The sequence below is a fragment of the Simochromis diagramma genome, unplaced genomic scaffold (genome assembly GCF_900408965.1).
Source record: "Simochromis diagramma unplaced genomic scaffold, fSimDia1.1 OVJJ01000631.1, whole genome shotgun sequence".
Lineage (NCBI taxonomy): Eukaryota > Metazoa > Chordata > Actinopteri > Cichliformes > Cichlidae > Simochromis > Simochromis diagramma.
In genome coordinates this window covers 327,725-355,118 of record NW_024387500.1, presented here as the reverse complement: position 1 = coordinate 355,118, position 27,394 = coordinate 327,725, and the positions used below count along the sequence as shown (strand labels likewise).

The window sequence follows — 27,394 nt, the reverse complement described above, 5'->3', positions numbered from 1 at the left end:
TTAAGTTAATGATGATCACTAACAGGGCTTGGCCTTGTTTAAACACTCTGGAGAGTCTTGTGTATGAGCCTGTGTGTATATTTCTGAACGTATAGATTAGAGGACATAAAGTCACCCAGTTCTTGATTTTAAAGTCAGTAAAAACGAAATTGTGTCTCCAGGATGGGAAAACAGCATCACCGTGACTGTCGCGCCCATGATCAGAGTATGTAAACGTCTAACAACAGCTATATCAGTGCTTTCAGTGCTGTCACGTGTGCCGATTCTTCTGCGTTCATAATTAAACACTTACAGGTCAGTAATAGCCATAATAGCCCACATGCTCGGAGTGGAGTGGAACAGGGAAGCAAGTTGTCTGATGACACTGCAGTGAAGGGCGGGCAGGAATCAGCATGCAGGGAGTTGCACACTATTCATCCACTGCGGTGTGACTGTGTGTCTGTCTCTTGGACAAACCATGAACAAAATGTGAGTTTATGTGACAGGCTCGTGGTAAACATCTGTATAAGTGGAGCAGAGAGGCCGTATGTGAGACCAGTCCATTTGTTTCTCAACTTAAGCATTTTGGCTGCCACCATGTTGCTTTGATCTAGTGAGATGTAAACAGATTTGGATGAATGGCTTCAAAAAGATGCTTGGTTAACAAAATGCTTGTGTTAAATGTAATCTGTGCTAATTAGATTCGATTCTTGGATTTCAATCACCAAAGTTAAAAACATGGTGGGGAGGTCTACTTCAGGGACTCCATTTTCTGGAGCAGACTCACACGGCAACTACTACCTGTGCCTCCACACCTGCTGATCGAAGCAGCCACGCCTCAACTTCAGTTAATGACGTGACCGCCCACAGAAGACAACTGCCCCACGAGTCTGTAGGCAGGACCACAGACGTGCACAGACACAGAAACGTGTCCTGAGCTGATCCTCGACTGTGCAAAACATTATAAACAATAAGTACATTTAGATTAAAAAACTGAAAATGTACATTGTGCAAATAGAAAATGGGATGTTCAAGTGCTTTGTGCCATGTTAGCACCGCAACGCAGAGTGACCAGAGTGATGTAAGCAGTAGTAATCCTGCTAGGTGTGTATGTGCTCAGTGTTTATGTATACATATGTGAGTGGAACTATATACATGGTGTATGTGTAGGAAACATTGAAACAGACTGGGACCAAAATAATTGCACATGAGCCAAAAATATTGCACAGAACATGGAAAGACTGAGATATTGCACATAGATGATCAACAGCAGTGTCAGGGTGGATGTGTTGGGGAAGTCTTTACACACTCTTAGTTTGCATTAAGAGTTCTGACAGCCCACGGGAAGAAGCTGTTCTTTAGTCTGTTGGTTTTGCACCTGATGGATCTGAGCCTTTTTCCAGAGGGCAGGATGTTGAAGAGATGGCGGTTAGGATGGAGGTGGTCCTTTATAATCGCCCTGGCTCTGGAGAGACATCTTGAGCTGGCAATTAAGTCCAGGGAGGGGAGTGGACAGCCGATCACCTTCTCTGCAGTTCTGATGACCCTCTGGAGTCTCTTCTTGTCAGCTGTTGTGCAACCAGCGTACCACACTGTAATGGCGTGCACCAGCACGCTCTCGATAGTGGCTCAGTAGAAGGACACCAGGAGATCAGTCTGCAGCCTGTTCCATCTCAGAACCCTCAAGAAATGGAGGCGCTGCTGGGCTTTCTTTACCAGGGCTGATGTGTTTGTGGACCAGCATAGGTCCTCGGATATGTGGGTGCCGAGGAACTTAAAGGAGGACGCCCTCTCCACATAGTCACCTTTTATGGATAGGGGAGGGGGATCAGTTCTTGTTTTGCAGAAGTCCATGACCACTTCCTTGGTTTTCTTGGTGTTTAGGGTGAGGTTATTGTAGCTACACCATTCGGTCAGTCGCTGGACCTCATCTCTGTAGGCGGTGTCATCATCGTTGGTGATGAGCCCCATCAGTGGTGTCGTCTGCAAATTTGATGATGATGTTGCAGGGGTGCGTAGGGGTGCAGTCACTGGTGTAGATGGTGTATAATAGTGGACTCAGCACACATCCCTGTGGTGAGCCAGTGCTGAGTGACAGGGTGGATGATCGCTGGTTGCCAACTTTGACTGATTGTGAACGGTCTGTGAGGAAGTTTTTGATCCATGCACATGTGGAGGGGGGGAAGTCCAAGTTTACCAGCTTGACTATAAGAATGTCTGGGATGATGGTATTGAAGGCCGAGCTGAAATCAACAGCATTAGTTTTGGGTCCGTTCTTTGTTAGCAGTAAAACAGACTGAAGTGACTGAATGATTCATCCTGATGTGTCTGTGTCAGGTATCAGCAGGCTGCAGAGGTGGGAGAGAGCAAAGCTTCATGGTCTGAACCCACCTGAGGAGATCAGAGACCTGCTGCTACAAACCCACGCTGACCCAGAGTACAACCTGAGGTAACACACACACACACACACACTTGTATCCCCAGAATATTTGAAAAGACCACAACATGATGGGTCATAAACATTACTGAGGGATGAGTGACAGCCCAGATGTTGACAGCTTAAAGCTGATTTGTGTCAGAAGGGTTCATGAAGCCATCAGGTTCCAGACACATCACCTCCTAACAGACACAAACATAGTGTGCAAATTAAAGGTCACATTGTTTCTTTTGTTAAAAATGTTCTCTTTTTATCTCTAAGGAGATGTAGAGAAGTGCCCCTCAGCTGTAAAAGCCTCTTCATGAGGACAATACCTCAAGAACGAGGTGACGTAGGCTCTGGAGATACACGTGCATCTGCTAAAAATCTTGGATGAGTTCGAATCTCCCCGATCTTCAAAGTCCGTTTCAGCAGTTTTTTGAGAATCACCTAAGATTTTCACATTTATACCATAGATGTATCTGCTAGGAGGCTGGAGGGCAGCACTGGCAGCTGCCAGCATTTTTCATAACATAATATTAATGGATTTGAATAAAAAAGCTTCATTTTGATGTCACATAAAACAAGTTAAACATGATTAAGGTTTTCTTACAAAGCCAATCACTGATGGATGGAACACTTGGAGAACTGTCAAGTGTACTTTCATTGTTTTTGCTCACTGGCTGAGTGACGATTGTGTTCTCTGTCTTTCAGCTTGTGGAGTGGATATCCTCTCTGAGGAGGACACAAACAAACTGCAGTCAAAACCAGGGTTTTTTTTACGTCAGCGTTTTATATGAAAAAGAAAAGAGGAAGAAACAAATCTGTACAACAGCAACCATGTTCCAGCGACTAAACCCTGCCGTTGTCTTTGTGTGTTTTAGTAGCTTGTCATATTTTTAATAAACACATTGAACCCAAACTGACTTATTCTTGTCTTAGCCTGCAAGTTTAATGTTGTTTGTTGAAATAAATAGTGAAAGACACATGAAGGACAAACAGTTGTAAAATCAATTCCCTCGGCTTCTTCCATGTGCTCTGTAATCTGACACCTGTTTGCTTCAGGGTTTTTATAACTGCTGGATTTTTAATTCCTGGTCTGAAGAGGATGAGAGGTGAGTAGGGCTAATGGAGCGTCAGTGCTCTGCATGCATGTTAGCCCGCCTTCCGTGCCGCCTGATTGGTTTGTTGTTTTACTCACACATTCGGTGCTAATTGGCTGTCACTCGAAGAGCTGAGCGACAGCAGTCGCACGACCTGCTGATTGGTGGAGAGGCTCCGGCTGCCATCAGAGGCGGGGCACTCAGGTTGTAAATCTTTCGGTGGGCGGGACAATGACCGTCTACATGCGTAATCGACTTTATTCCCGGGCCTATGATTGGATTAGCTTCAACCCGTATATCCAGATCTTTGAGAAATTTGATTTACTAAATGGCTTAAACGTGTTGATACCGTTTGTGCATAACTTGGGAAGCGTTGAAAGTGTCATTTAAACATTAGCTTGTAAAATATTCATTTATATTTTATCACAGACTGTGTCATTTCTTTAGGAGAGGTCTTTACTTTGAAAGATTTTACCGGATGATGTAGTTAGTGAGTGAGCGGCTAGCTTGATAACGGTGGATGCTGTAGCCCGTTTGGCTGTCGGAGCCGCTCTCCTCCTGTACACAGGAGAACGATAACTACTGTACTGCATAGGTAAACTAACCCTGAATCATATTTAGAGAAGCCTTTAAAAGGCCTCGGTTCACTGGTGTGTTTGTTTTACATACAACCTTTAGCCGCTCGGAAACGACTGGATGCTGTTGCAGTGGAAATCTGTTGACGATGATTTTTCACTCATGAGCGGCTGTCACGTAACTCTGTAGACTGTTGTGATAAGATAAGAGAAAAGGAACAGGCTGTTTTAAAATTACTTCCTGCCACCTTTGTTTGATTGCCGTGAGGAGGTAAAGCCAGAAGGCATGGTGCTGTGATACTCCCGGGGCAGCGGACACACGGACTGGTAAGCAACCTGTTCATCTCCGCAGGATTATCCGTCCAAACGGACGCTAGCTGCCGAGCGTGCTAGCCGCGACTCTGTCGCTCCCTGGCTAACTGCTGCTCTATAGCTCGACAGATTTCAGTGTGCAGTGATTGTTCACAAGTCATTTCATACTATATTATTATAGGCAGTTAATTGTGTTGCCATTACAAATCAGTGCTACATCTCCAATATAACCCAGCATTTAGGCCAGGCTCATCGGGAAAACGGCCAAATATTGAATGCTAAATGTTAACATTGACCAAATGGACAGAAGTGTCTTTATTATAGTGTGTGGTAGTAGAAATCTGTGTGGACTATTATTGGATTATATTTATTATTTTCAGACGGATAGTAGGTGATTATAGAGCAGCAGAAGACAGTAATGATCTAACACGGGCCTGTGTCAGCCTGGCCTGGAGCGTCTACAACTAATAATATCCTGAGAATAAAGTCTTTGTGACAGGCTGCGCATATGTGCTTTACCATGTTGCACTTCAAAGTTTCCTGATTGTCACAGGCAGCACACAGCATGGTGATGATTAGTGGGCCGGGATGATGGGAACAACAGGCATCCTTTAAATTATTGAAAACCTTCTTGGTGCATTAGATGGTTTCTGTGGAAAAGGCCTCCAATCTTCATCTAATTCAGCCTTAAGTTGTCACACTTGTTAATGGAGTTGGGAAGCCCAGATCCACACAGGGTTCGTGAGAAGACCAGACTCATACAGCAGAAATAAAACAGCATCCAGTGTGATATTTGTTTTAGTGCCAGCTTGTGTCCCATGACCATAATTCCCGTCTCATGGGCTCGTCTGTCTCTGCGGGTTCCAGTTAGCCTGGTTGCTTGGCTGTACGGTACGTCTGATTCCCCAGCCATCTGATGCTGGAACGGTTTTTATTGCCATGCTGTGAAACACTTTGAACCAGCAAGTTTCTTTCAAATGTGGAAAATACGGTAATGCTTTGTTTCCTGGTCTCTGACATGATGTGTTGGACTACAATGGGCATAATAGGCAATCTCTTCATTTTTAAACATTTGTTATTTTAGAACCTAAATCATAAAGCAAATGAACGGTGGCAAACTATTAACATTATTTATAATTGTATAATATTACTGGTTTAATTTAAACATTAAAAATGCTAAGTCTTTTTCATCTATAGTCATCTATATGTACCAGTCTGGAAAGGCCTACAAAGCCATTTCTGCACTTTGGGGTTCCAGCGAACCGCAGTGAGAGCCACTATCCACAAATAAAGAAAACCTGGAACAGTGCTGAATCTTCCGAGGAATGGCTGGCCCATCAGGCACGATCTGATATCGTCGTGTTGGTGTTGTTCCCAGATCATCATGAAAATGTTGTTCCAGGATCAACATTGCAAGTGACCAATCAGAATGTTGTGACGTCATACTTTTGCGACTTCGGGAAAAACCGCCGTAAAACAAAAAACTGTACTTAAGCTGCGAGAAACCGCCTCTGTCCGCCGATCAACGGACCCTAACCCTTTAATAAACGCTGAGCAGAATTGATATTGTCCTTGCAACATTGGAATTTCATAAATGCACGAATGGCTTGGCGCGCAAAAGAATAACGTCACAACAATGTGATTGGTCACTTGCAACGTTGAACCTGGAACATTTTCATGATGATCTGGGAACAACACCGACACGACGATATCAGATCATCCGGCCCATCAGAGTTACACTAATAGCATATCAACGACTCAACACAAAAGAACAACATGTAAACTGCTTCCTCACTTACCCTAGTTGAGGTTCATGATTCATCAATAAGACAGAGAGCAAACGTTGCATCTGTGGGAGATCTACAGTGGCAGTGATCATTTCCCTCATTCCCAAGACATTTGGGAAAATGTTCTGTGGACTGATGAGACAAACTTTTTACAGGGCTTGCGTTAGTGAAGCTAACACAGCATTTCAGAAAAAGATCATGGTAGCAACAGTCAAACATGGTGGTGCTAGTGTGACGGTCAGGGGCTACTTTGCTACTTCAGGACCTGGCTGACTTCTGACCACGACCAGAACATCCGGAGGGAGAATGTCCATCCATCAGTGTCATGAAGCCCAAACACACCTGGGCTGTGCAGCAACAGCAAGGCCACCTCTGATGGGACTTGAATTCAATTGCAATGCTTTGGCATGACCTTAAACAGGGTGTTCATGCTGGTTTGAGGCACAGTTCCTCCACAGTGAAGTGAAAAACACATTGATAGTTATTACAAATGCTTGATTTCAGTTCCTGCTGCCAAGGGTGGCACAGAGTTATTAGCTTTAGTGGGCAATTATTTGTCACACAGGGCAGGTAGGTGTAGATAGAGTTTGTCCGTTAACAAAAGATATCCTAATCTAACAAACTGTATTTTGTACTTGAACAGTATAACAGTAACATTTGTTTGATGATCTGTAGCAAGTCAGTGTGACGAATATGCAAAAAAATGAGAAAGGAGGCAAATACAACTATGTACAAATAGACTATTGGTGGTAAATGTTTGATACTCTTATTACTGACATCTTCTCTCACCACAGTGATGGATAATGCTCATACTAAGACGGTGGAGGAGGTTTTGGGGTTCTTTGGTGTAAATGAATCTACAGGTCTGAGCTGTGAGCAGCTGAAGAAGAACAGAGAGAGATGGGGACCCAATGGTAAATATGGAAATCATTACCGGCCCTTTGTTTGGTGTTTCATAGTCTGCTGGTACCATGTAGACTTCAGAGAGCCGTATTGTTTCCCTTACATGTCCGACTTTGTGATCTTACAGGTACAGATATAATATTAATAAATGTGCTCATAAATATACATCAATTATTGTGTAATGATCTCTTCAACAACTTAATGTATTCTCATAAACTTAGAAATAATACATTAAAAACACATAGGAGCAGGTGCTGGTTTGGAAGCAACACTGTTGCCAAGTCACCTTCAATGCAGTGGCCAAGATAGACGTTGTTCTGCCGAATCATCACGACGAGCCGCATCCATAGCACGCCTTATAAGTCACACCAAATCACAACAACTGCTGCATCAAGTCATTTGACCAATTTTACCAATTCTGTCTCCCTTAGGCAGCATCATCAGAAGACATAGCATACATTTACACTGCTATGCTGATGACACCCAGCTCTATCTGTGCATGAAGCCAGATAACACACACCAATGAGTTAAACTGCAGGAATGTCTTAAAGACATAAAGACCTGGATGGCCGCTAACTTTCTGCTTCTTAATTCAGATCAAACTGAAGTAGAAAGAGAGCAGATTTCTCCTGTTTTGGCTTCCCTTCATTGGCTCCCTGTTAAATCCAGAATTTAAAATCCTGCTTATCACATACAAGGTCTAAAATAATCAGGCCCCACCGTAGCTTAAAAACCTCATAGAGCACTTTGCTCTCAGATGGCTGATTTACTTGTTCAATTCAATTTTAGGTGACAGGTGAAGAGGCCATGCTACTAGCAAGTTGGCTACGAGCTAAGCTAAGCTAAGCTAGGGACTGAGTACTGTGAATATAATTAGCTGGTGATTCAACAGAGAGTGTGCTTTATTATTTTGGTGCTGGAAGTGTCTGAAGATTGCACTGTGAAATAAGATGTAACATATAAGTGTTTAATTACTGGCCACACAAAACACAACTGTCTGTTGTAACAGGAAGTAAAAATCTAAAGCAGAGAGAGACATGTGACCCAAAGGCTTGGAAATGATTCAGCAACAGCAGCCGATTGTAAGCTAGCATTTTGCCAGTTAATGTTAGGGTTCAGTATCCTGACGTCACAAAAACAGTTTGATTACGTTCTCACATCACATGAGAATGTCCAACAGGCCACCTTAAAGAAAGTCTCACTAACGCGGGGTTAAAGCAGGGGTAGTTGGCTCAGCTCTCAGTGTCGTACATGTGGTCATCAGACAGCGCAGGGTCCTGTTAGTACAGGCTGCTAGCGTCTCCAGCACAGCTGAGTAACTGAAGCTCTCTTAGCTTTGCCATGTAAGTGAATGTTTGCAAAAGCACCCCTGCAAACATCAGGGACACGCACCATCACGCACTGAAGTAACATGGATGTGTTTCTGGATGTTGTGGTCATTCTCCATTTGAACTGTGAAGCAGTTTTATCTGACACTAGCTCTGTGTACTCTATACACGAGCAGAGCCACACCGTCTCCTTTTCTCCTCCCATCATTCATCAATCAAAAAAACAGGTTTCACGTTCAGTCTTTCTTCATGTAGAGTGCACACGTTGGTTTTCAGCCTCTGTGCATTCACAGAGGCATCTCTTGATTTATTCCTATCGACTTGGTTTTTCGTAACTTGGCTGAATCTCATGAATTCTGCAGGCAGTCACTGTAGCTGTGTCCTTTGTGTTGTGTACAGCAGATGACCCATTTGCTTCATTTTGTTGTCTTTCTTATTCCCTTTGCAAATGACCGACCTCTTTTTTTACTTGTTTGCTTCCAGAGTTACCAGCTGAAGAGGGTGAGTTATCTCCTTCTGCAGTATTTTTCTTTCTGACACCAGGTTTTTCACTCTGTCAGTGCCTCTCAGTCTCAGTCTGCCTCTTCCTCCTCTGTACTGGTCCATGCAGGGAAGTCCCTGTGGGAGCTGGTGGTGGAGCAGTTTGAGGATCTCCTGGTTCGAATCCTGCTGCTGGCTGCATGTATCTCATTCGTAAGGAAACCACAAAGTTCATCATAACCAGTTCCACAGTTAAAGTGCTCATGAATCTTGTTTGTGTGAATAACACAGCATATATCAGGTTAATCATGCTGGTATGTAGAGGCACACTGGCTTTGGTCTGAAGTTATTTTGGGTTTTTGAGTCACAATTTTGCTTTTCCTTCATTCATATAATCTGTTATACACACAGAGTGTAAATGAAGTGTGTGTAGGCCCTCACCTATCTGTGGCTTCTCTGTCCACCAGACCCTGGCATGGTTTGAAGAAGGTGAAGGGACGATCACAGCCTTTGTCGAACCTTTCGTCATACTCCTCATCCTCATTGCAAACGCTATCGTGGGTGTATGGCAGGTAAAGCCCGTGTGTGTGTGCACAGCTGATTGTCTCATCAGTATAAGGTCATGTTGGCAACAGTATGACTGAATCTCTAAATGTTGGGATCATATAGCAGACTGCTGTGTAGGTGGGGTGGCAGCTGATGATGTTTTCATTTCTACCATTTAAGAGAATGTGGCTGCTTACAGTTTGTATATGTGCGTATCTGGGCTGCATGGCCCTGAGTCGCACACTTTAACACTAGGAAACCACCTCCTTCCTCACCAGTTTGGGTTATGTTACTGTGTTACTTCGCACACTTAAGGTTACTGCCATTAAAAGGTGACTGTATGATGAGCCTGAGAAAAGCTACTCACTTGAATCTTTCCAAAAATAAACGATGTGTAGCCTGCTGCGCACTGACCTCATTTACTCCACCACATAACCAGCTAAAAACGTGTTCGTGTCAGTTCGAGTGATGGCTTTTTCCAAACTGTAAATGCCACGCTCTGTGAGAGCTGGTGCACTCGCTAACGTCTGCAGTGGATTATTGCTTATTTGGAAAATGAACTAAAAACTATAAAACGAAGATGTTATTTGTTCCAAAGCAGTTACACCGTTGCTGTCCACGAGTCGATAGTTCAGGCGCCTTTGCTTTCAGCTGCTCCTTTATCCCCGAGTGGTCTCGCAGCAGATGGATCTGCATGTTTGCTTTGGCACTGATGTGACACCACATGCTCTTCCTGATGTAACCGTCCCCACTTATCCAGGACTGGGACCAGCAGCAGCAGTTTGTCACCCTGTAAAGCCCTGCTTAGGTCATAATTAGTTGAACTTAATTTGGCTTTTTGGCTTCAATTAATGGATCAAATTAATAATTGATTTGTAGTTAAGGCACCGTGCTAATGGTAACACCAGGGCAGTATACTTGTACAGGTTGGATTACTTTCTTCCTGTTCCTGGACGCAGTGTAAAGTACTGCATCATGGTTAAAGCATTTTCCATGTATTACATTTGTATGTGTGTTTGTAACAGAGACATCTGAGCTGAGCGCTCTTTCAGGAGTTTATTAGCACAATTTAAGGTTTATTGATTAATCCTTTCATAAAAGGTTGGTGGTTCCTGTCACTGATACCTGGGACTTACTTTGAACAGTTTCATTTTCTGCTGTGTTTGTAGGTCAACAGGAAATAACCAACAGAGAACCAAAGACCTAATCACGTTTTGGCTTTCTGTTTCCTGGATTAGGCCTCTGTGTGTGTGTCTGTGTGTGTGTGTGTGTGTGTGATCTCATGTCATGTTTGATGCCCACATACCAACATACATGAGCTATGTTGAAAACTGACGTGCCACTGTGTCCTGCAGGAGCGTAATGCAGAGAACGCCATTGAAGCTCTGAAGGAGTACGAGCCAGAGATGGGCAAAGTGTACCGACAGGACAAGAAGAGCGTCCAGAGAGTCAGAGCCCGAGACATTGTTCCTGGAGATATTGTGGAAGTGGCAGGTAAACGAAATCATGAGATTCAAAGATGCATCTGTCAAGGTTGTGTCAGGTTCTGCTGTGTGGATGGCAAATTCATCTTATATGAGCCAAATGCAGGATGCAGGAGACAGACATAAGCCAAACAAGCTTTTAATGCTCATAATACAGAAAAGTCTGAAACCCAAAATCCCCGGAGGAACAGCAGCGAGGATTCAGACAACACACGAGACCACGAGAACTCCAACCTCACCATAAAGAATAATAGAAAACTTAATAAGGAAACCGTAAAGAAGAGACTCCTCTAAACACAGGGGACCAAACTAAAACAGCCCTACAAAGAGTACACAGAGTATTTACTACAGCAAAGACAACCAAGAACAGACACGGTCAAAGAGGAATCAAGGATTCACAAAGACTCTTAGCTCTGGGTCTGAGCCGTCGTTCTGTGGTCCACTGATCCTGGGTCCGGCTGCCTGCAGCAGGCAGTGCACGTGACCGCTCCTCTGCTCCTGTGTGGGAACGTCACACGTTATGTTCAGCACTTCCTGTGAGCCAAAATGAGTGCATGCTAATAATGTTAGCTCCCATTAAATAGCACCTGAGAGCTTTCTGCTCACCTTCACGAGTCGGTGCATCGTGCTCACTGTCGTGTATCTGAGCCTATAAAGACATGTTAGAGAGCACTGGCTACCATGCATCATACTGCAGCCTCAAAGCTTTACTGCAGCTACATCAGAATGGATCTTTAGGACTGGGGAGTCGAAAGCATGATCGAAGAGGGAGCCCTGTTGGCAGGCTTACACACTTTTTATAAAGTGGTTTCCTTCTGTTTGTCTCAGGTTTCATATTGTTAAAGCTGAAGTGGCCCAGACTGTGTATGTGTTTGCAGTGCAGTCGTGTGCAGCACTGCAGCGAGGGTGGAAGGACATCTGTGTTTGAGCTCAGCGCATTTCCACTGCATGATTGTTTTGACATTGTTGAAATAACATTGCAGGATCTTTATTTAAACATTCTGGCCAACGTCTCCAAAGGCATGCCTGCCACCTCTGCCCTGTCCTTTAGCTGCTATCGTCATGGAAACCCTTCATGGAAAATATGTGATTGGAATGAACGTCGAAGACAAAAGGCTTCAAATAATGTGACGCAGAGAACAGCAAAGGCTGTGGTTTGATGACACGTTCACTCTCTGCTCTAACACGACGACATCTGTGAACCGTGTTGGCTTTAAATGTATCCTCTGCCCCGCTGCAGCCTGTGCAGAGGCAAAGCAACGTGGACACAGAGGACCGGCGTGCCTGCTACAGGTTTAGCCATGATACTGGGTTGCACACACACACACGCACACACACGCACACACACACACACACACACACACACACACACACGCACACGTACACACACACACACACACACACAGAACTGTAGTTTGACCCAGTAAGAAAACTGTTGAATCCTCCAGATACTCACTGATATTTCAGGCTGCTCAGAGAGAAGAAACAGGGTTGTGTGTGTGTGTGTGTGTGTGTGAGCGTGCGTGTGTGTGTGTGTGTGTGTGTGTGTGTGCGTGCGTGCGTGTGTGTGTGTGTGTGTGTGTGTGCGTGCGTGTGTGTGTGTGTGTGCGTGCGTGCGTGCGTGCGTGCGTGTGTGCGTGCAGTGGGTGATCTAGTGTCTCTTTGACTGGAGTAAACGTATTAGTCTCCCAGAGCATGGGAACTGAGTTTACTGGAAAGGACCCAGCTGTGCTCTGGGATTTGTGTGGCTACTTTTGTTCTTCTTACTGAACTGTGTGACGCTGCTGTCGACTCATCTCCAAACATAATGACTAACATTAGACGATTCAGCACTTGGTCAAAGTTCATCATGAAATACAAGTAAATACAAGTGTTTGTTTAGTAATGTCAGCACTGAATACACCCATTGAGGAAACTGTGGCTGTGTTTAAATGGATGTCATGAGAAGTATCGACCCTGCTTAATGAAACGATGACAGCCCAGGGGTCTCTCTGCTCACTCCGTCACATATAACAGTGGGAACAGCTTTGAGCAGCTGAGCTCTTCCAGCCTTCCTCGTGCATACTTTGTCCTCAGCTGTGTGCTGCAGACGTATTTGGTTGTCTCATGAATTTAAACATTTGTTTGACAAAGATGCACAACAAAGCTAAGAGCACTGGTCCCATCTGGTGCACAGGCGACCGTGGTTCAGGGGGTCGGGAAGCTCATCTTGTAACCGGAAGGTTGCCGGTTCGATCCCCAGCTCTGTCTGTCTTGGTCGTTGTGTCCTTCACACACCAGTGTGTGAGAGTGAATGCTCTTTGAGGGTCTATATAAATGCAATCCATTATTGCACACAAGCCTGTTTCGGCCTTTGTTCCATTCAGTTCCTGTAGCCCACATTTACCCTGAAATTCTGTTCGATCCAGTTTGTGTTTCTACAGCAGCTGTTTGAGGAAATGCTGCATGTTTAAAAAAGCCTGGAGCAGCGTACACCCCAAGCAAGCTGCCCGACTGTGAACCACGCAAAGTTACTCCAGTGGTTGACCACGATAACAACACACAGGTGCAAATGGACTTTTGTTTTCCAGGCGTCCTAGCTGAACAGGGCGAGGTGGTCGAGGTGCTTCTCATCTTTATTTGCCTGCTCCTGTGACATGTCTCCTGATTATTAATAGTATTAATGACACATTTAAAGATGACACAAGTATGTAATATGTGTATAAAGCAGCCTCTCCGTCGGCTCTCTTCCACAGCGTGTCTCTGTCCGGTCTTCCTCCACTCACCCTGGCCCCCTCCCTGATCCTGGCTCTGCCAGAGTTCCTGTTGACAGGGAGTTTTTCCTTCCCGGTGTTTCTTGCTCATAGGGTGTCATCTCATTGTTGGTTCCTCTGTATTAGGGGTGTTTTTATGCTTGGTGCGTGCCCTGTGTCCTGGGTGTAGCTCTGTTGTGTAACCTCGTGTTAGTCCATGTTAATGATGTTCCAGTGGAGAAGCTCGGGGGCATGCAGATACACAGATGTTTGAGCGGGTGAAGCAACTATTGTGCACTGAAGTTATGGGTGCTCCACACCAGCTGTGCAGGACTAAAACAAGTGCAAGGCTCACAACGGAGAACCAAGCGGTTGGAAGAAGTGCAGAGATGAGAGTGAGTGTCCTGAGTGATGACTCAGACCAGGCTCAGGACATCACTCAGGACACTGAGTGATGTCCTGAGCCTGGGTTCCAATCTGAACCCAGGCTCAGATTGGTGAGGTGGTGGGCAGGGTGTGTGTGTGGGGGGGGGGTTTGTTAATGGTCTGATTGGGGAAGAAGCTGTTAGTGAGTCTGGAGGTGTGGGGCCTGACTGACCTGAGGCGCTGGTGCGAGAGCTCACCTGTGATGGCCCTGGTTCACCTGAGTCAGGAGGATGTAGCGATGGCTTTTTGGTTGGTGCTGATCTCCCTCTGTGCAGCCTTCCTGTTCCTCTCACTGAGGGGAAGGCCTGCAGCAGCTCCTGGTCCAGGTCCTCCGTCCTCAGGACACAGAGGAGGTGCAGTCACTGCTGGGCCTTCTTTACCAGGGTGATGGTGTTGAGGGTCCAGGTGAGATCAGCAGAGATGTGGGTGCCCAGAAACCTGAAGGTGGAGACAGCTTCCATCCACTCTCCATTTGTAATGAGAGAGGAGTGGAGCTGTCTGCGTCTCCTGAAGTCCATCGTGAGCTTTGGTTTCACAGACGTTCAGCTTCAGGTTATTTTCTGAGCATCAGCGGGACAAGCTCTCTACCTCCGCCCTGTCAGCTGTCTCATCTCCATCAGAGATGGGCCCAGCCGCGGCCCAGTCAGCGTACTTGACTTCTTCATCCCCACAGCTGCTGACCAGCTGCTCCTGGAAGTGCTGAGATCCAGGAGGAAGCTCGGAGGGGACAGGGCCTTTTCCATCGTGGCTTGTCCAGTGTCCACTTTTAAAACCCATTTTTATTCTTTGGCCTCAGGGAGACTTCGTTTTTCTTGAGACTAAATAGGTTATGAACTCATTAATGAATTATTTCACTTTTGCTTATATCTCATGTCATTTTATTATTTCTTATTATGTACAGCACTTAGCGTCAGCTGTGGTTGTTTTAACGTGCTTTCTAAATAAAGACGGTGACATCGGGTGGGTGGACAGTCACAGGCCGGTGGGTGAGGAACAGTTTGACCCAGGGGCAGGTGGGGGGCCGATCTGCAGGTGACCTGAGAACAGTTTGTTTCTACTTTGTTTAAGTGTTTTCTAATTGTGTAAAAAATGAATATATAGTAACGAGTACAGGATGAGGAGCTGTGGTCACCACATGTTTGATCTTTCACCAGAGGCTCTCCCATGATCCCGGCCTGGCAGCAGAAGAACATGTGGCATGGCTAGCATGGTTACACTGTATGAGCACGCTGAATAACCGCATGTTCTCTGTACTCTGTTCCTTTGTTTCATCTCTAGTTGGAGATAAGGTGCCGGCTGACATCAGGCTGACATCCATCCGTTCCACCACACTCAGGGTGGACCAGTCCATTCTGACCGGGGAGTCTGTCTCAGTGCTCAAACACACCGACCCTGTACCCGATCCCAGAGCTGTCAACCAGGACAAGAAGAACATGCTGTTCTCTGTGAGGCTCTCATAGGCCACACCCACATTTGTCCTCTTGGTTTTTGATTCGCTTTGACATGCTGTATAATTCAGATATAATCAACACAGAGGATGTGCAGCGGCCCTGACCACCGACTGTGGAACCATCATTCAAGGGATAATGTTGTTGAACTACAACATATTCCTTTGTCTCCATCCACATACTGTTCTGACAGCAACACTACCACAAATACCCACTTCAGTGCCAAACGTGGATTAATCCGCCGCTAAAACTAGTCCCTCCAGTTTGGACCAACGTGGTGTAAAATGAGGCTCATAGATTTGTTAGTTAACTCATTAATTTTATGGAGGCAGCTGTCATTGAGGAAGCATTCATATGAAGTGATTTACTCTGTGGACTTTGCTTTTAGATAAGAGTTGCTGGTGTTGGTAACCTAATTAGTTTACTACCCTTGTACATGTCAGCCAGCATGATCCTATTGGTAGTTGCTTCAGTTTTATGGTGTCGGGGCGCTACATCGCTCCAAGTCTTGCATACGTGGTGATGCTAGCAATCATAGCAGCCTGAAACGACTTCATGACTTCAGGCGTAACCATGCCTGCTCACCACGTTCAATACGTCACAAAGCGGGAGGCTTTCTTAAAACCCACAGCCAAACTGGAGGGATAAAATGAAAGAACTGACTGTTTGCAGAGAAACGTCTAACATCCACCTGTTTCTTCATTTTACTGGTTTATTTATTTCTGTACTAAGAAGATGAAATGGCATGAGACAGTGCTTTGAATCTAAAACCTGTAGTATGCACACACTTAGTAGTGTGTGTTGGGCTCAGGTGAAGGACGAATCTATGAGTAAGCTGTGTGTGTGTGTGTGTGTGTGTGTGTGTGTGTGTGTGTGTGTGTGTGCGTGCGTGCGTGCGTGTGTGCGTGTGTGCGTGCGTGCGTGCGTGCGTGCGTGTGTGTGTGTGTGTGTGCGTGCGTGCGTGCGTGCGTGCGTGTGTGTGTGTGCGTGCGTGCGTGTGTGTGTGTGTGTGTGTGCGTGTGTGTGTGCCTCAAAGGCTGCTGAGTCACCAGGTGGTCTCTGTGGTCAAAGAACAGCAGCCACTGATGTTTAATTCAGCAGCATGAGTGTGAGCTCGGCTCCTCTGTGTACTGACAGCCTGAACTTTTGCTCAGGGTACCAATATTGCAGCTGGCCGAGCCATCGGAGTCGTAGTGGCAACAGGGGTGCAGACGGAGATTGGGAAAATCCGCGATGAGATGGCCTCCACTGACCCCGAGAGGACCCCACTGCAACAAAAACTGGACCAGTTTGGAGAGCAGCTGTCCAAGGCGAGGATCGAGCTGTCCTGTGTGATGTTTAGTCTTTATTAACAACAGGAGTCCAAGTAACTCTGTTTTGGTGCACCCTGCAGGTCATCAGTGTGATCTGCGTGGCTGTGTGGGCCATCAACGTGGGACACTTTAATGACCCGGTCCATGGAGGCAGCTGGCTGAGAGGGGCTGTGTATTATTTCAAGATTGCTGTGGCCCTGGCTGTGGCTGCCATACCAGAAGGTCAGGCCTGTTACATCGCAGTTAATTGTCACACGCTGATCTCTCTCAGATCTCATTTTGGGGGTGTTAAATTGCTTGGATGGCCAGATCTGTGCTGACAGACTGACCAGCCATCTCTGTTTAAGCAAGGCACGCAGCATCAGCTCAGTGGTCTCAGACAGGAAACTGTAAACGTCTCGCTAGGATACGAAGGTGAACAGAGTTCCTTCCTCTGCTTGTTCCCTTCCAGGCCTTCCAGCAGTCATTACCACCTGCCTCGCCCTGGGAACCAGGAGAATGGCTCGGAAGAATGCCATAGTCCGCAGCTTACCGTCAGTGGAGACGCTGGGTTGCACCTCTGTGATCTGCTCGGACAAAACAGGAACACTAACCACCAACCAGATGTCAGTCTGCAGGGTAAGACGTGAGAGGGAGCCAGTACCTAAACTGCTGTACGCCTCTGCCTGCTGTAGCGTGCACGTTCTTACTTTTTACAAATTAACAGCTTGTAATTTTGCACTAACACTCGATGTGTCTCAGACTGCTTTGTCTCTAAACACCGTCTTCATGTTGCTCCTGGATGCAAGCTGCTGGCCTCGGTCCTGCAGCTTCCGGACTTCTCCGGTTGTTTCCATGTTGGGTTAGTTGGAGTCTAGTTTGCACTCCAGTCTCATACGTGTGATATGTGAGGGACCACGACAAAGGTCGAGCAGTCCAGTTGAGTGACTGACGCGAGACCCAGCAGGTGTCTGTTACTGACCTCTGCTTTTTAATGCTTTCACTCTGATGATATAATCCGCTATGTCCATCAGATCAGTGCTGCTGTAGCACAGCGAGGCCTCGACACCTGCTGCAGATTTTAGCAGCAGGAGAAAACGTGGAGCATTCGTCACGGATGAGGTCAAATAACATGTTCTAACCTGGACTAATGAGCTCCTGTAATGTGTGTCTGTGTGTGCCTGCATGTGTGTAGATGTTTGTAGTAGACAGTGTGTCAGGGGAGCGCTGCAGCCTGAGCGAGTTCACAGTGACTGGATCTACGTATGCCCCTGAAGGGGACGTGTGAGTGTCTTTAGCCTTTACTACTTAACTGTGACGATTCAGTGTACAAGCTCACACTTTGAAATCTCTTCTTTTCGCTGTGGTTTAAAAACATTCCTGTCTGTGTTCCTCGTCGTTCCAGTTACAAGGATGGTTCAGCGGTGAAGTGCAGTCGGTATGAAGGCCTGGTGGAGATGGCCACCATCTGTGCGCTGTGTAATGACTCATCGCTCGACTACAATGAGGTAAGAAATGCAAACAGACCGTCACGGATGACCGTACATGGTTCTGGCCCGAGTGGGACTGGAATGAGACTTGTTTCACACGTGCTGCTCTAAACTGGCCGGTAAACAAGGCAGAAACAGCGTCCTGTCTCTGTGTGTGTAATCCAGGCCAAGGGAGCGTATGAGAAGGTCGGGGAGGCGACAGAGACTGCCCTCTGCTGTCTGGTGGAGAAAATGAACGCGTTTGAGACTGACCTGAGAGGCCTGAGCCCTGCTGAGCGAGCCACCGCCTGCTGCTCTGTGAGTGCACGGCTGAAGGCTGACGTGGAAACAGAAACTCTGCCCCACCTTTAAGCAGGACTGGGGTCTGTTTCCGTGCTCTCCCTTCTGTCTTACACATCATTACCCAGTAAGCAAACTGGGAATCGTGTAATGTGAAGGTGGTCTGCTGAAGAACGCCACAAACAGCAAAGAAAAACCTGTAGAGACCTGAAAGAAAAGAGCAGCATCGCTGTGCTGATGACGGTGAGGCGGAGTCTTACTAAACATGTGCTCGTGTGTGTTTTCAGGTGATTAAGCAGCTTATGAAGAAAGAGCTGACTTTAGAGTTTTCCAGAGACAGGAAGTCCATGTCTGTGTTCTGTTCATCCAACAAACTCACCAGATCTGCTGCAGGAGCCAAGATGTTTGTTAAGGTCGGTGCACACGCTGGTTCTCCACTTTTATGGAGGAACAGCCGACACTGAGCGCTCTGATCCTTCTGCTCAGGGAGCTCCGGAGAGCGTCCTGGAACGCTGCAGCTACGTCAGAGTCAGCGGCTCTGCTCGCGTGCCTCTGAGCCCGGTGGTTCGAGAGCAGCTCCTGTCCGTCGTACGGGAGTGGGCGACGGGCCGAGACACGCTGCGATGTCTCGCCATGGCGACGAGGGACGCGCCTCCTGACATCCACCGCCTCAACCTGGAGAACTCAGCGGCCTTTGCTAACTACGAGGTGAGAGCTGGGCCTTGTTAGATCACGTGGTCAGGTCGACTGAGCGATGAAAGGGAGTATCACGCTGTAGACACGTAAAGGTTTCTGTCGTCTGTTCTTCCCAGTCGGACCTGACTTTTGTGGGCTGTGTGGGGATGTTGGATCCCCCGAGAAAAGAAGTGCTTAACGCGGTGCGAATGTGTCGGCAGGCTGGAATACGAGTCATCATGATCACAGGTACTCACTCGCACCTCCAGATAGCAGCTCTTCTTCTCTCCTATGTGTAAATACAGGCAGCACTGTTACCGTGGATCAGTAGAAATGTCGGCGCCTTCGTTTTCTCACCATGATGCTCACTGTTGAGGACGCACATCAGGTGGACCTGATACGGCCGTGGCCTTAAATGGAGTCACTGAGCCTATGGTGGTTTGATGTTGAAAGCAACCACAGTTTCTATCAGCTGTTTGTCACGTGACCCTGACTCCGCCCACTCCGTGTCTTTGGGCAGCACAGCATTATTGGCAGGCCTGACAGTGACCACAGCGTGCCAGCCTCAGCTCAGCTGTTACAGTTAGAAGGACACATTAGAGGCTTTATTTTTCAGATTTGTTGATTGCAAATAAACCGATCTGACCACTCGTGTGCTCAGAGGGCACGGCAAAACTGTGCAAACAAATAGTTTATTGTTACTGTGCCTGATCTGTGAGCTACGCTTCAGCATTCTTCACAAAGCCCGATGGCCTGATGGGGTCAAAGAGGTCTGACTGACAGTCCTACCTCCTCTGCCTGTCGTGTTCAGTCAGCTGCTCTTGTTACAAGTTGAAGGATGTGATAGAAAGCATCTCCATGATGCTGCTGACAACAATTGAGCATCCTGAGTTTCTTTAGACACTCACTGTTCCAACCTGTGTCGCTGGTGCTGAGACGGGGAGACGACGGGTGAACAGCTGACGGCGTGATCTATGCCAGAAACAAACCTGGGTTTGACTAAACAGCCATCTCAGCCAGTGAGAACACATAAGTAGCATTTATCTAACCAGTGCCACTGCTGGTACGCACATTCATTGCATGGTCCCAGGACAACATGCATTCATTAATCTGAAACAAGGCTTTCGTGGCAGGTGAGGAAACTGCTGGAGAAGAAGTAACGTCTCAAGGACTGAGTGAGATTTGATTTGATTTCCCCAGAAGGGTGTCCTGGTGTCCCAGGCCTGGTAACGATGCTGTGATACACGTCTGAGGCTCCTGAAAGTTTACAGCCTCCTCTGGTGTAATTAGACGTAGATGCTTCAAACTGGCCTTTGACGGCCGAGGTAAGCTGTGATCTGCGCTACACTGGACCGACTAATAAATAAATCCCAGCCAGAGCGTCTGAAGTGACTCAGGCGACTTCCTGTTAATAATCCCCACCCAAGTAAAGTCTGTGTGTAGGAAACCAACACAAGAACGACCTAAACGAAACTTGACTCTGACGACTCGTCGCTCTTCTTCTTCTGCAGGAGACAACAAAGGAACAGCGCTGTCCATCTGCAGGCGAGTGGGCATCATCACAGAGCAGGAGGAAGAGCAGGAGGGCGCGGGGGTCATCGGGGGCCTAACGGGGCGGGAGTTTGACGAGCTGCCCCCACACCTGCAGCGTCAGGCCTGTCAGACGGCCCGTTGCTTCGCCCGGGTGGAACCGGCCCACAAGAGTCGGATAGTGGAGTACCTGCAGAGCCTGAACGACATAACGGCCATGGTGAGAGAGCGAGCGTGTGCTCATCGCCTGCTCAGGCTGTCTGCTGCTGTCACCTAATGGTTCTGGACGGTTTAGACAGGTGACGGGGTGAACGACGCGCCGGCGCTGAAGAAGGCAGAGATCGGCATCGCCATGGGCAGCGGCACAGCGGTGGCCAAGTCTGCCTCCGAGATGATCCTAGCTGACGATAACTTCTCCACTATCGTAGCTGCCGTGGAGGAGGGCAGAGCCATCTACAACAACATGAAGCAGTTCATCCGATACCTGATATCCTCCAACATAGGAGAGGTGGTCTGGTTAGTAGGAAGAAGCGGCGTTACCACCTGTGTTTGTGGTAAACCAGACGCCTCCTCTCTGATCCCTGCTCTCCGTCTGTCCGCAGTATTTTCCTAACAGCAGCACTGGGCATGCCTGAAGCGCTGATCCCCGTCCAGCTGCTGTGGGTCAACCTGGTCACTGATGGATTCCCAGCAACCGCTCTGGGCTTCAACCCTCCGGACCTGGACATCATGTCTCGTCCTCCTCGCTCCCCGAAGGAGCCGCTCATCTCCAGCTGGTTGTTCTGCCGCTACCTCATCATCGGATGTGAGTGGCTCACCTCCTGCCATGTTGGGAGCATCGTCCCTTTCATGTTTGAACCAGGATGAAGCTAAATTACATGCACAGCACAGGATTTCTGTATTCTGCGTGTTTAACTGCTTTGAAAGTGCACCGCAGTGACTTGTGTTTGTCCACAGGTTATGTGGGAGCTGCCACAGTGGGAGCTGCTGCCTGGTGGTTCATGGCAGCCCACGATGGACCCAAACTGACCTTCTATCAGCTGGTAAGCATCTTACATCTTCCCAAATATTGAAGAGCACCTTATTTCTAACATGAGCACAACTGCAAACCTGAAGAGCCAGTTTTTTATGGGGCGATCGTGGCTCAAGAGTGGGCAGTTCGTCTTGTAACTGGAAGGTTGCCGGTTCGAGCCCTGGCTCGGACAGTCTCGGTCGTTGTGTCCTTGGGCAAGACACTTCACCTACCGCCTACTGGTGTTGGCCAGAGGGGCCGATGGCGCGATATGGCAGCCTCGCTTCTGTCAGTCTGCCCCAGGGCAGCTGTGGCTACAACTGTAGCTGCCTCCACCAGTGTGTGAATGTGAGAGTGAATGAATAGTGGCATTGTAAAGCGCTGTATAAATGCAATCCATTATTATTATTTGTTCGTCTGCCTTACAGTATCATGTTGTTGTGTCTCGATGCACGCTCAGTCATCCAGGTAACTCACTCTCCAAAGGTTGATCCTGTTCATCTGGACGTAGCGTTTCGTCATCATCAGGTGACGTCTTCAGTCTCAGCTGACTGCAGGTTTGTGCTTGTTCATCAATGCTCATGAGAATTTGCATAATAATTGTGATGAAGGAGCTGAGCTCCCAGCTTATTGTTCCTTCAGTGGGCTGGTTTCAGTCATTATGCAGATGTACTGCTTATAAGGTTGAAACCTGCAGTCAGCTGAGACTGAAGACGTCACCTGATGATGACGAAACGCTACGTCCAGATGAACAGAATCAACCTGCTGTTGTTGTTGTGATTCGTTGCTGTATGAATAAAACTGAACTGGCAGTCTGTTTGTTGATGCTTCAAAGGTCAAAGGTTACCACATGAGCTCTACGCACATCAGACAAACTGTGATACAGCGTAAATGTCCTCATGAAGCACTCTGACTGCCTCGTTTCGGTGCGCTCACACACCAGTGAGGCAGAGAGTAACCTGGGGTTCAGCATCTGGCCCATTTGGCACACAGACTGGAGGGGTCCAACCATCAGCGTCACTATGCAGAGCGCCTGCTCCACCTCGTGAGCCGTACGCCCCCTGCAGGGTGTAGTAATGCTGTTTTGGCTTTTTCCCACTACAGTCCCATTATCTGCAGTGCAGCGAAGGCCACGCTGAGTTTGCTGGAGTGCAGTGTTCGGTCTTTGAGTCTCCTTATCCTATGACTATGGCTCTGTCTGTGCTGGTCACCATAGAGATGTGCAACGCCTTGAACAGGTAAGAAAACACAGTCAGGTGAGAGGTGACGATGGCAGAGGAAAGTAATTCGCTTTTTTTGGGCTGTCCAGTCTGTCCGAGAACCAGTCCCTGCTAAAGATGCCCCCGTGGTCCAACCCCTGGTTGGTGGGGGCCATCTGCCTGTCCATGGCCCTGCACTTCCTCATTTTATATGTGGACCCCTTGCCGGTAAGCACCAGAGACAGTCCTGGACGTTCAGTCCTTTTCTATGACTGCAGAGCTGAACCGCCGATGCTTCTGTCTCCAGGTGATATTTCAGATACGCCCACTGTCCTGGACCCAGTGGGTGGTGGTTTTGAAGCTGTCCCTTCCTGTCATCTTGATGGATGAGGCCCTCAAGTTACTGGCCCGCAACTACATCGAGCCAGGAAGCCACATCCAGGTCAGAACAAGTGATGTCAGCAGGTTGTCTCACCATAACACTTTTCTTTTCTAACGCTTCTCTGTTGAAATCCACGTCTCCCAAAGACTTTAGAAGAGGAAGAGGAGCAGCAGAGGGCGAGGGCTAACGTGGGGTCGGTTGGTGCTGCGGTGATGAGGCTCCATCAGTCGCTTAAGGGCGTGTCCTGGTCCTTCGTACTGATCTCTGCACCGCTGGTGATCTGGATCTTCAGTCTGGACTCTGACATCACCAACATCTTCTGGGAGTGACAGGGATGTGGGTGGGCTGCCGGGGACGCACAAACACGGTGAAAGAAGGGAAAAGGGGTGTGGAAGGTGTAAGGGTGGGGCGTGGGGAAACGAGGCACGAGAATGGTGATGGATGTGACGAAGGAAACATGTAACCCTGAGACAATCAGAGAAAGTGTGTGTGTGACAGCCTCACCGATAAAGGTGCTGTGTGCAGCTGATCTGCTTTGAGTTCACACTTCCTCCCACGTTCCTGCTGTGTCGCCACGTCACACCCACAGACACGTCACAGCTCACCGCTGGTTTCTTTACAATCTTCCAAAGAGTGCTGTTGGTTTGTGTGAACTTGGATCTGATTTATTCTTTCATGTAATTTGAAATAGAGAGAAATGTTAGTGTTTGAGGTTTGGTGCATGTGTGTAGTTTACAGTGTGTGTTGGTGTTTTCCATATTTCTCCTGACATTCCCGGCTCCCTGCTGTGTGGATGCTACCGTGCTTCACACAGCACTTTTATGAGGAAACGAGTGGATTAGAATCACACGCAGGCTCTCCATCCACACTGTTGTTCACGTAGTAATAATGTGTGCTCCACGATAAGGCCGCCTGCCTCTGGAACAGCAGAGTCCGCCAGCCGGCTGCTTTCATAGTCTGCACTGTTGTTTGGACGTCCTCACGTGAAACTAATCCAAGCCGTGAGGACGGCTAGCGTTTCAAATGCATGTGAGTGCACGTCACACACTTCTGGCTTTGAGTTTTAAAGTTGATCCTGCAGAAGCGTGCCGTCTCCCTGCAGCCGGGAGTGAAAGTGGGACAAACCTGATGAGGATGCACATATTTATCAGAGGCTAACCCTTCTAGCATATACGACCTTGATTCTGATGGCCGACTGTCCTCTGTTGTCTTTTCTGTGTATCGATGCAGACACTGCTGACTGTCTTGAAGTTGACGTGGCGTTCGTTGGCTCTTCTCAGACAGGCTGAGGGCAGAATAAGTTCTTCAGTTAACAAATACTGGTGTTCAGTACGGCTGTGCTGCCAGTCGGCCTCTACCTGACGCGCTTTCCCTGCTTTGTGTGTGATTGATTTGGTTCTGGATGTCAGGGATTCAAAGTCAGCACGTCATGTGTTTCTTTCAGGTCGGTCCTCCCTCCTCCACAGAAGCCGTGTCTGTGTTGGTGAACATCACACGGAGCGTTTCAGTTTGATGTAAACACAGATTTGAACGAGGGTCTGCCTTTTTGTCCAGCGATGCCATGAAGTCTTGAACTTAGCTGTCATTATGTAACACATGCAGCCTTCATTAGGAGGAATATCATTACTGAACGGACAGGAAGAGTTAGAAAGTAGCCCTAATGTTCTGACATCAAGTCATTTTGTAGAGGAATAAATCATTAAGATTCACACTAAGAGCTGATTTAAGGGGTTTTGTATTTGTGTTATTCATGGTATAACTGATTTTCTCAGAAGTGTGAAGCTGTTGGAGGTTTTGTTGTTTGGCACAGAATCTTTTTTTTCTCATTTCAATTTATAGTTTTTCTCACAATAGACTAAAAACTGGTTTAAAATAAAGAGTGAGACTGTAATGAACAGCTTTTCTGCAGATGCCACCCCATCTCTTTAAAACAACGACATTGCATCAACTGCATTTACTCTGTACTTTGTTATTATTGCTGTTTCCTCTGCTGCCCCCGTCCTCCACAGAGAAGAAGTGAAGGGAACACACCTGAAATAAAGGTTGGATTAGAAAAAGCTCACAGTGTCTTTCAGGTCATTGCATCTCAAATTACTGTCAGCCTTCTGCTTGACCATCACTAAAATGTTAGGGTAAGACGTTTGTGTGTGTGTTTGTGTGTGTGCACGTTTAGATAGAGCTGGACTAAAAACACACAGAAGCACTGATAGCAGCACATGAAGAAGCTTTAAGCACACTGACAGAATCTAGAGTTCAGCAGGGTGTAAGATGCAGGCAGGTCATTCATGGCACGCCATAACCACATAGTTTCATAGTATACAGAAACCTCTGACCCCAGGTCAAAATGGGAGACGCCCCCTAGAATGGTGCAGAGTGACTGAGCTAAGATCCTGTGGTGGCTAACCAAGCGGACGTAGTGCTGGACAGAGGAAGGTGTAGCTATACCGAGAGATAGGAACACGAGCAGCTGAAGAAGTTCAACGGTCTGTGAGAGAGTTTCAGAAGATGGACGGTGAAGGCAGCACTGGTAATCTGAGTACTCCGGCCAGTGACCTACAGTAAACTGGGGGCGTGGCTCCAGGAGCTAAACAATCAGACAATCACTTCACCAACAAGGTCCAGAAACTTCCCCTGGATCCAGATGAAACCATGGTGTCCTTTGATGTAGTCTCTCTCTTCACTTGCATACCCACCACGGAGGCCGTGGAGACTGTCAGAAAACGACTACAAGAAGACAGCTCCTTGGAAGACAGGACCAACTTCACCCCGATCAGACCTGCACACTGTTAGACCTCTGCCTCACCACCACATACTTCAAATACAACGAAGGCTTCTACACACAAAAACATGGCGGTGCCATGGGCTCCCCCGTGTCACCTATTGTAGCCAACCTTTACATGGAGGAAGTGGAAAGGAAGGCTCTTGGCTCTTTCAAAGGAAGAGTACCCAGCCACTGGTACAGATATGTAGACGACACCTGGGTCAAAATCAAGACACAAGAAGTGGAATCCTTCACTGCGCACATTAACGCTGTGGATAAAAACATCAAGTTCACCAGGGAAGACACAAAGGACAACTGTTTGCCTTTCCTGGACTGCGCTGTGCACATTGAAGAGAACGGCAACCTCAACATCGAAGTTTACCGGAAGCCCACACACACGGACCAGTACCTCCTCTTTGACTCCCATCATCCTCTGGAACACAAACTTGGAGTAATTAGGACCCTACACCACCGGGCAGAACATGTTCCCTCTAAGCCTGAAGGGAAAAAGAAGGAACACACACATGTAAAGGACGCACTCAAAACGTGCGGCTATCATAAATGGGCGTTCTTAAAGTCAGCAAAGAGGCACAGAAAAGAAGACCAGACACCAGCGAGGGAGGATAAGAAGGACAGACGCAACAACATTGTCATCCCCTATGTAGCCGGTGTATCAGAGAAACTCAGGAGAGTTTTCTCCAAGCACGACATCCCGGTGCATTTCAGACCCAGCAACACACTCAGACAAAAACTGGTTCACCCGAAAGACAAAACTCCAAAACACAGACTTAACAATGTGGTGTTTGCTGTACAGTGCAGCGAGGAATGCTCAGACCTCTACATTGGAGAGACCAAACAGCCACTTCACAAGCGCATGGCACAACATAGAAGAGCCACCTCCACAGGACAAGACTCAGCAGTCCATCTGCATCTAAAGGTCAAAGGTCACTCTTTCAAGGATGCCAATGTTCACATTTTGGACAGGGAGGACAGATGGTTTGAAAGAGGAGTGAAAGAAGCATCTACGTCCATTGTGAGCGACCATCTTTGAACAGAGGGCGGGGCTTATGACCAGGGATGGGTATTGATAAGATTTTCACGATTCCGATTCCATTTTCGATTCTGTTTAACAATTCGATTCTTTATCGATTCTTTTTAAAAAAGGAGAACACTAAGGTCGATTAGCTTAGGACTTTGTTTTATATCTTCTCCTTGAACAAGATAGAAATTTAGGAGTAACATGGCCTTACAAACC

General features: G+C 47.3%; 1 protein-coding gene across 3 annotated transcripts; it reads left to right on the top strand.

Moving 5' to 3' along the window:
• Positions 1 to 2,313: 2,313 nt before the first annotated feature.
• si:dkey-28b4.8 (sarcoplasmic/endoplasmic reticulum calcium ATPase 2) lies at positions 2,314 to 25,440 on the top strand. Of its 3 annotated transcripts, XM_040018649.1 has the most exons (26): positions 2,314 to 2,428; positions 2,678 to 2,742; positions 3,110 to 4,400; positions 6,967 to 7,086; positions 8,887 to 8,904; positions 9,014 to 9,096; positions 9,351 to 9,455; positions 10,785 to 10,923; positions 15,350 to 15,516; positions 16,674 to 16,829; positions 16,913 to 17,054; positions 17,284 to 17,450; positions 18,007 to 18,095; positions 18,217 to 18,319; positions 18,467 to 18,598; positions 18,868 to 18,993; positions 19,067 to 19,288; positions 19,393 to 19,504; positions 20,767 to 21,005; positions 21,081 to 21,301; positions 21,388 to 21,590; positions 21,743 to 21,828; positions 22,902 to 23,035; positions 23,107 to 23,224; positions 23,304 to 23,438; positions 23,525 to 25,440. In XM_040018649.1, exons 4-26 carry the CDS (start codon positions 6,969 to 6,971, stop codon positions 23,705 to 23,707), a joined length of 3,198 nt encoding a protein of 1,065 aa, XP_039874583.1. In that variant the 5' UTR covers positions 2,314 to 2,428; positions 2,678 to 2,742; positions 3,110 to 4,400; positions 6,967 to 6,968; the 3' UTR covers positions 23,708 to 25,440. The 3 variants fall into 3 exon arrangements, with proteins under 3 accessions (XP_039874583.1, XP_039874582.1, XP_039874581.1); XM_040018648.1 differs by lacking the exon at positions 2,678 to 2,742 and having other exon boundaries at positions 3,110 to 4,093; XM_040018647.1 differs by lacking the exon at positions 2,678 to 2,742.
• The last annotated feature ends 1,954 nt before the right edge of the window (positions 25,441 to 27,394 follow it).

Bases quoted from the DNA above. Each gene is read 5' to 3' on its own strand.
- si:dkey-28b4.8 (XM_040018648.1), top strand. From the start codon at position 6,969: ATGGATAATGCTCATACTAAGACGGTGGAGGAGGTTTTGGGGTTCTTT. The intron at 23,036-23,106 runs GTAAGAAAACAC...TGGGCTGTCCAG, and splicing joins ATGTGCAACGCCTTGAACAG to TCTGTCCGAGAACCAGTCCC. The intron at 23,225-23,303 runs GTAAGCACCAGA...TTCTGTCTCCAG, and splicing joins TATATGTGGACCCCTTGCCG to GTGATATTTCAGATACGCCC.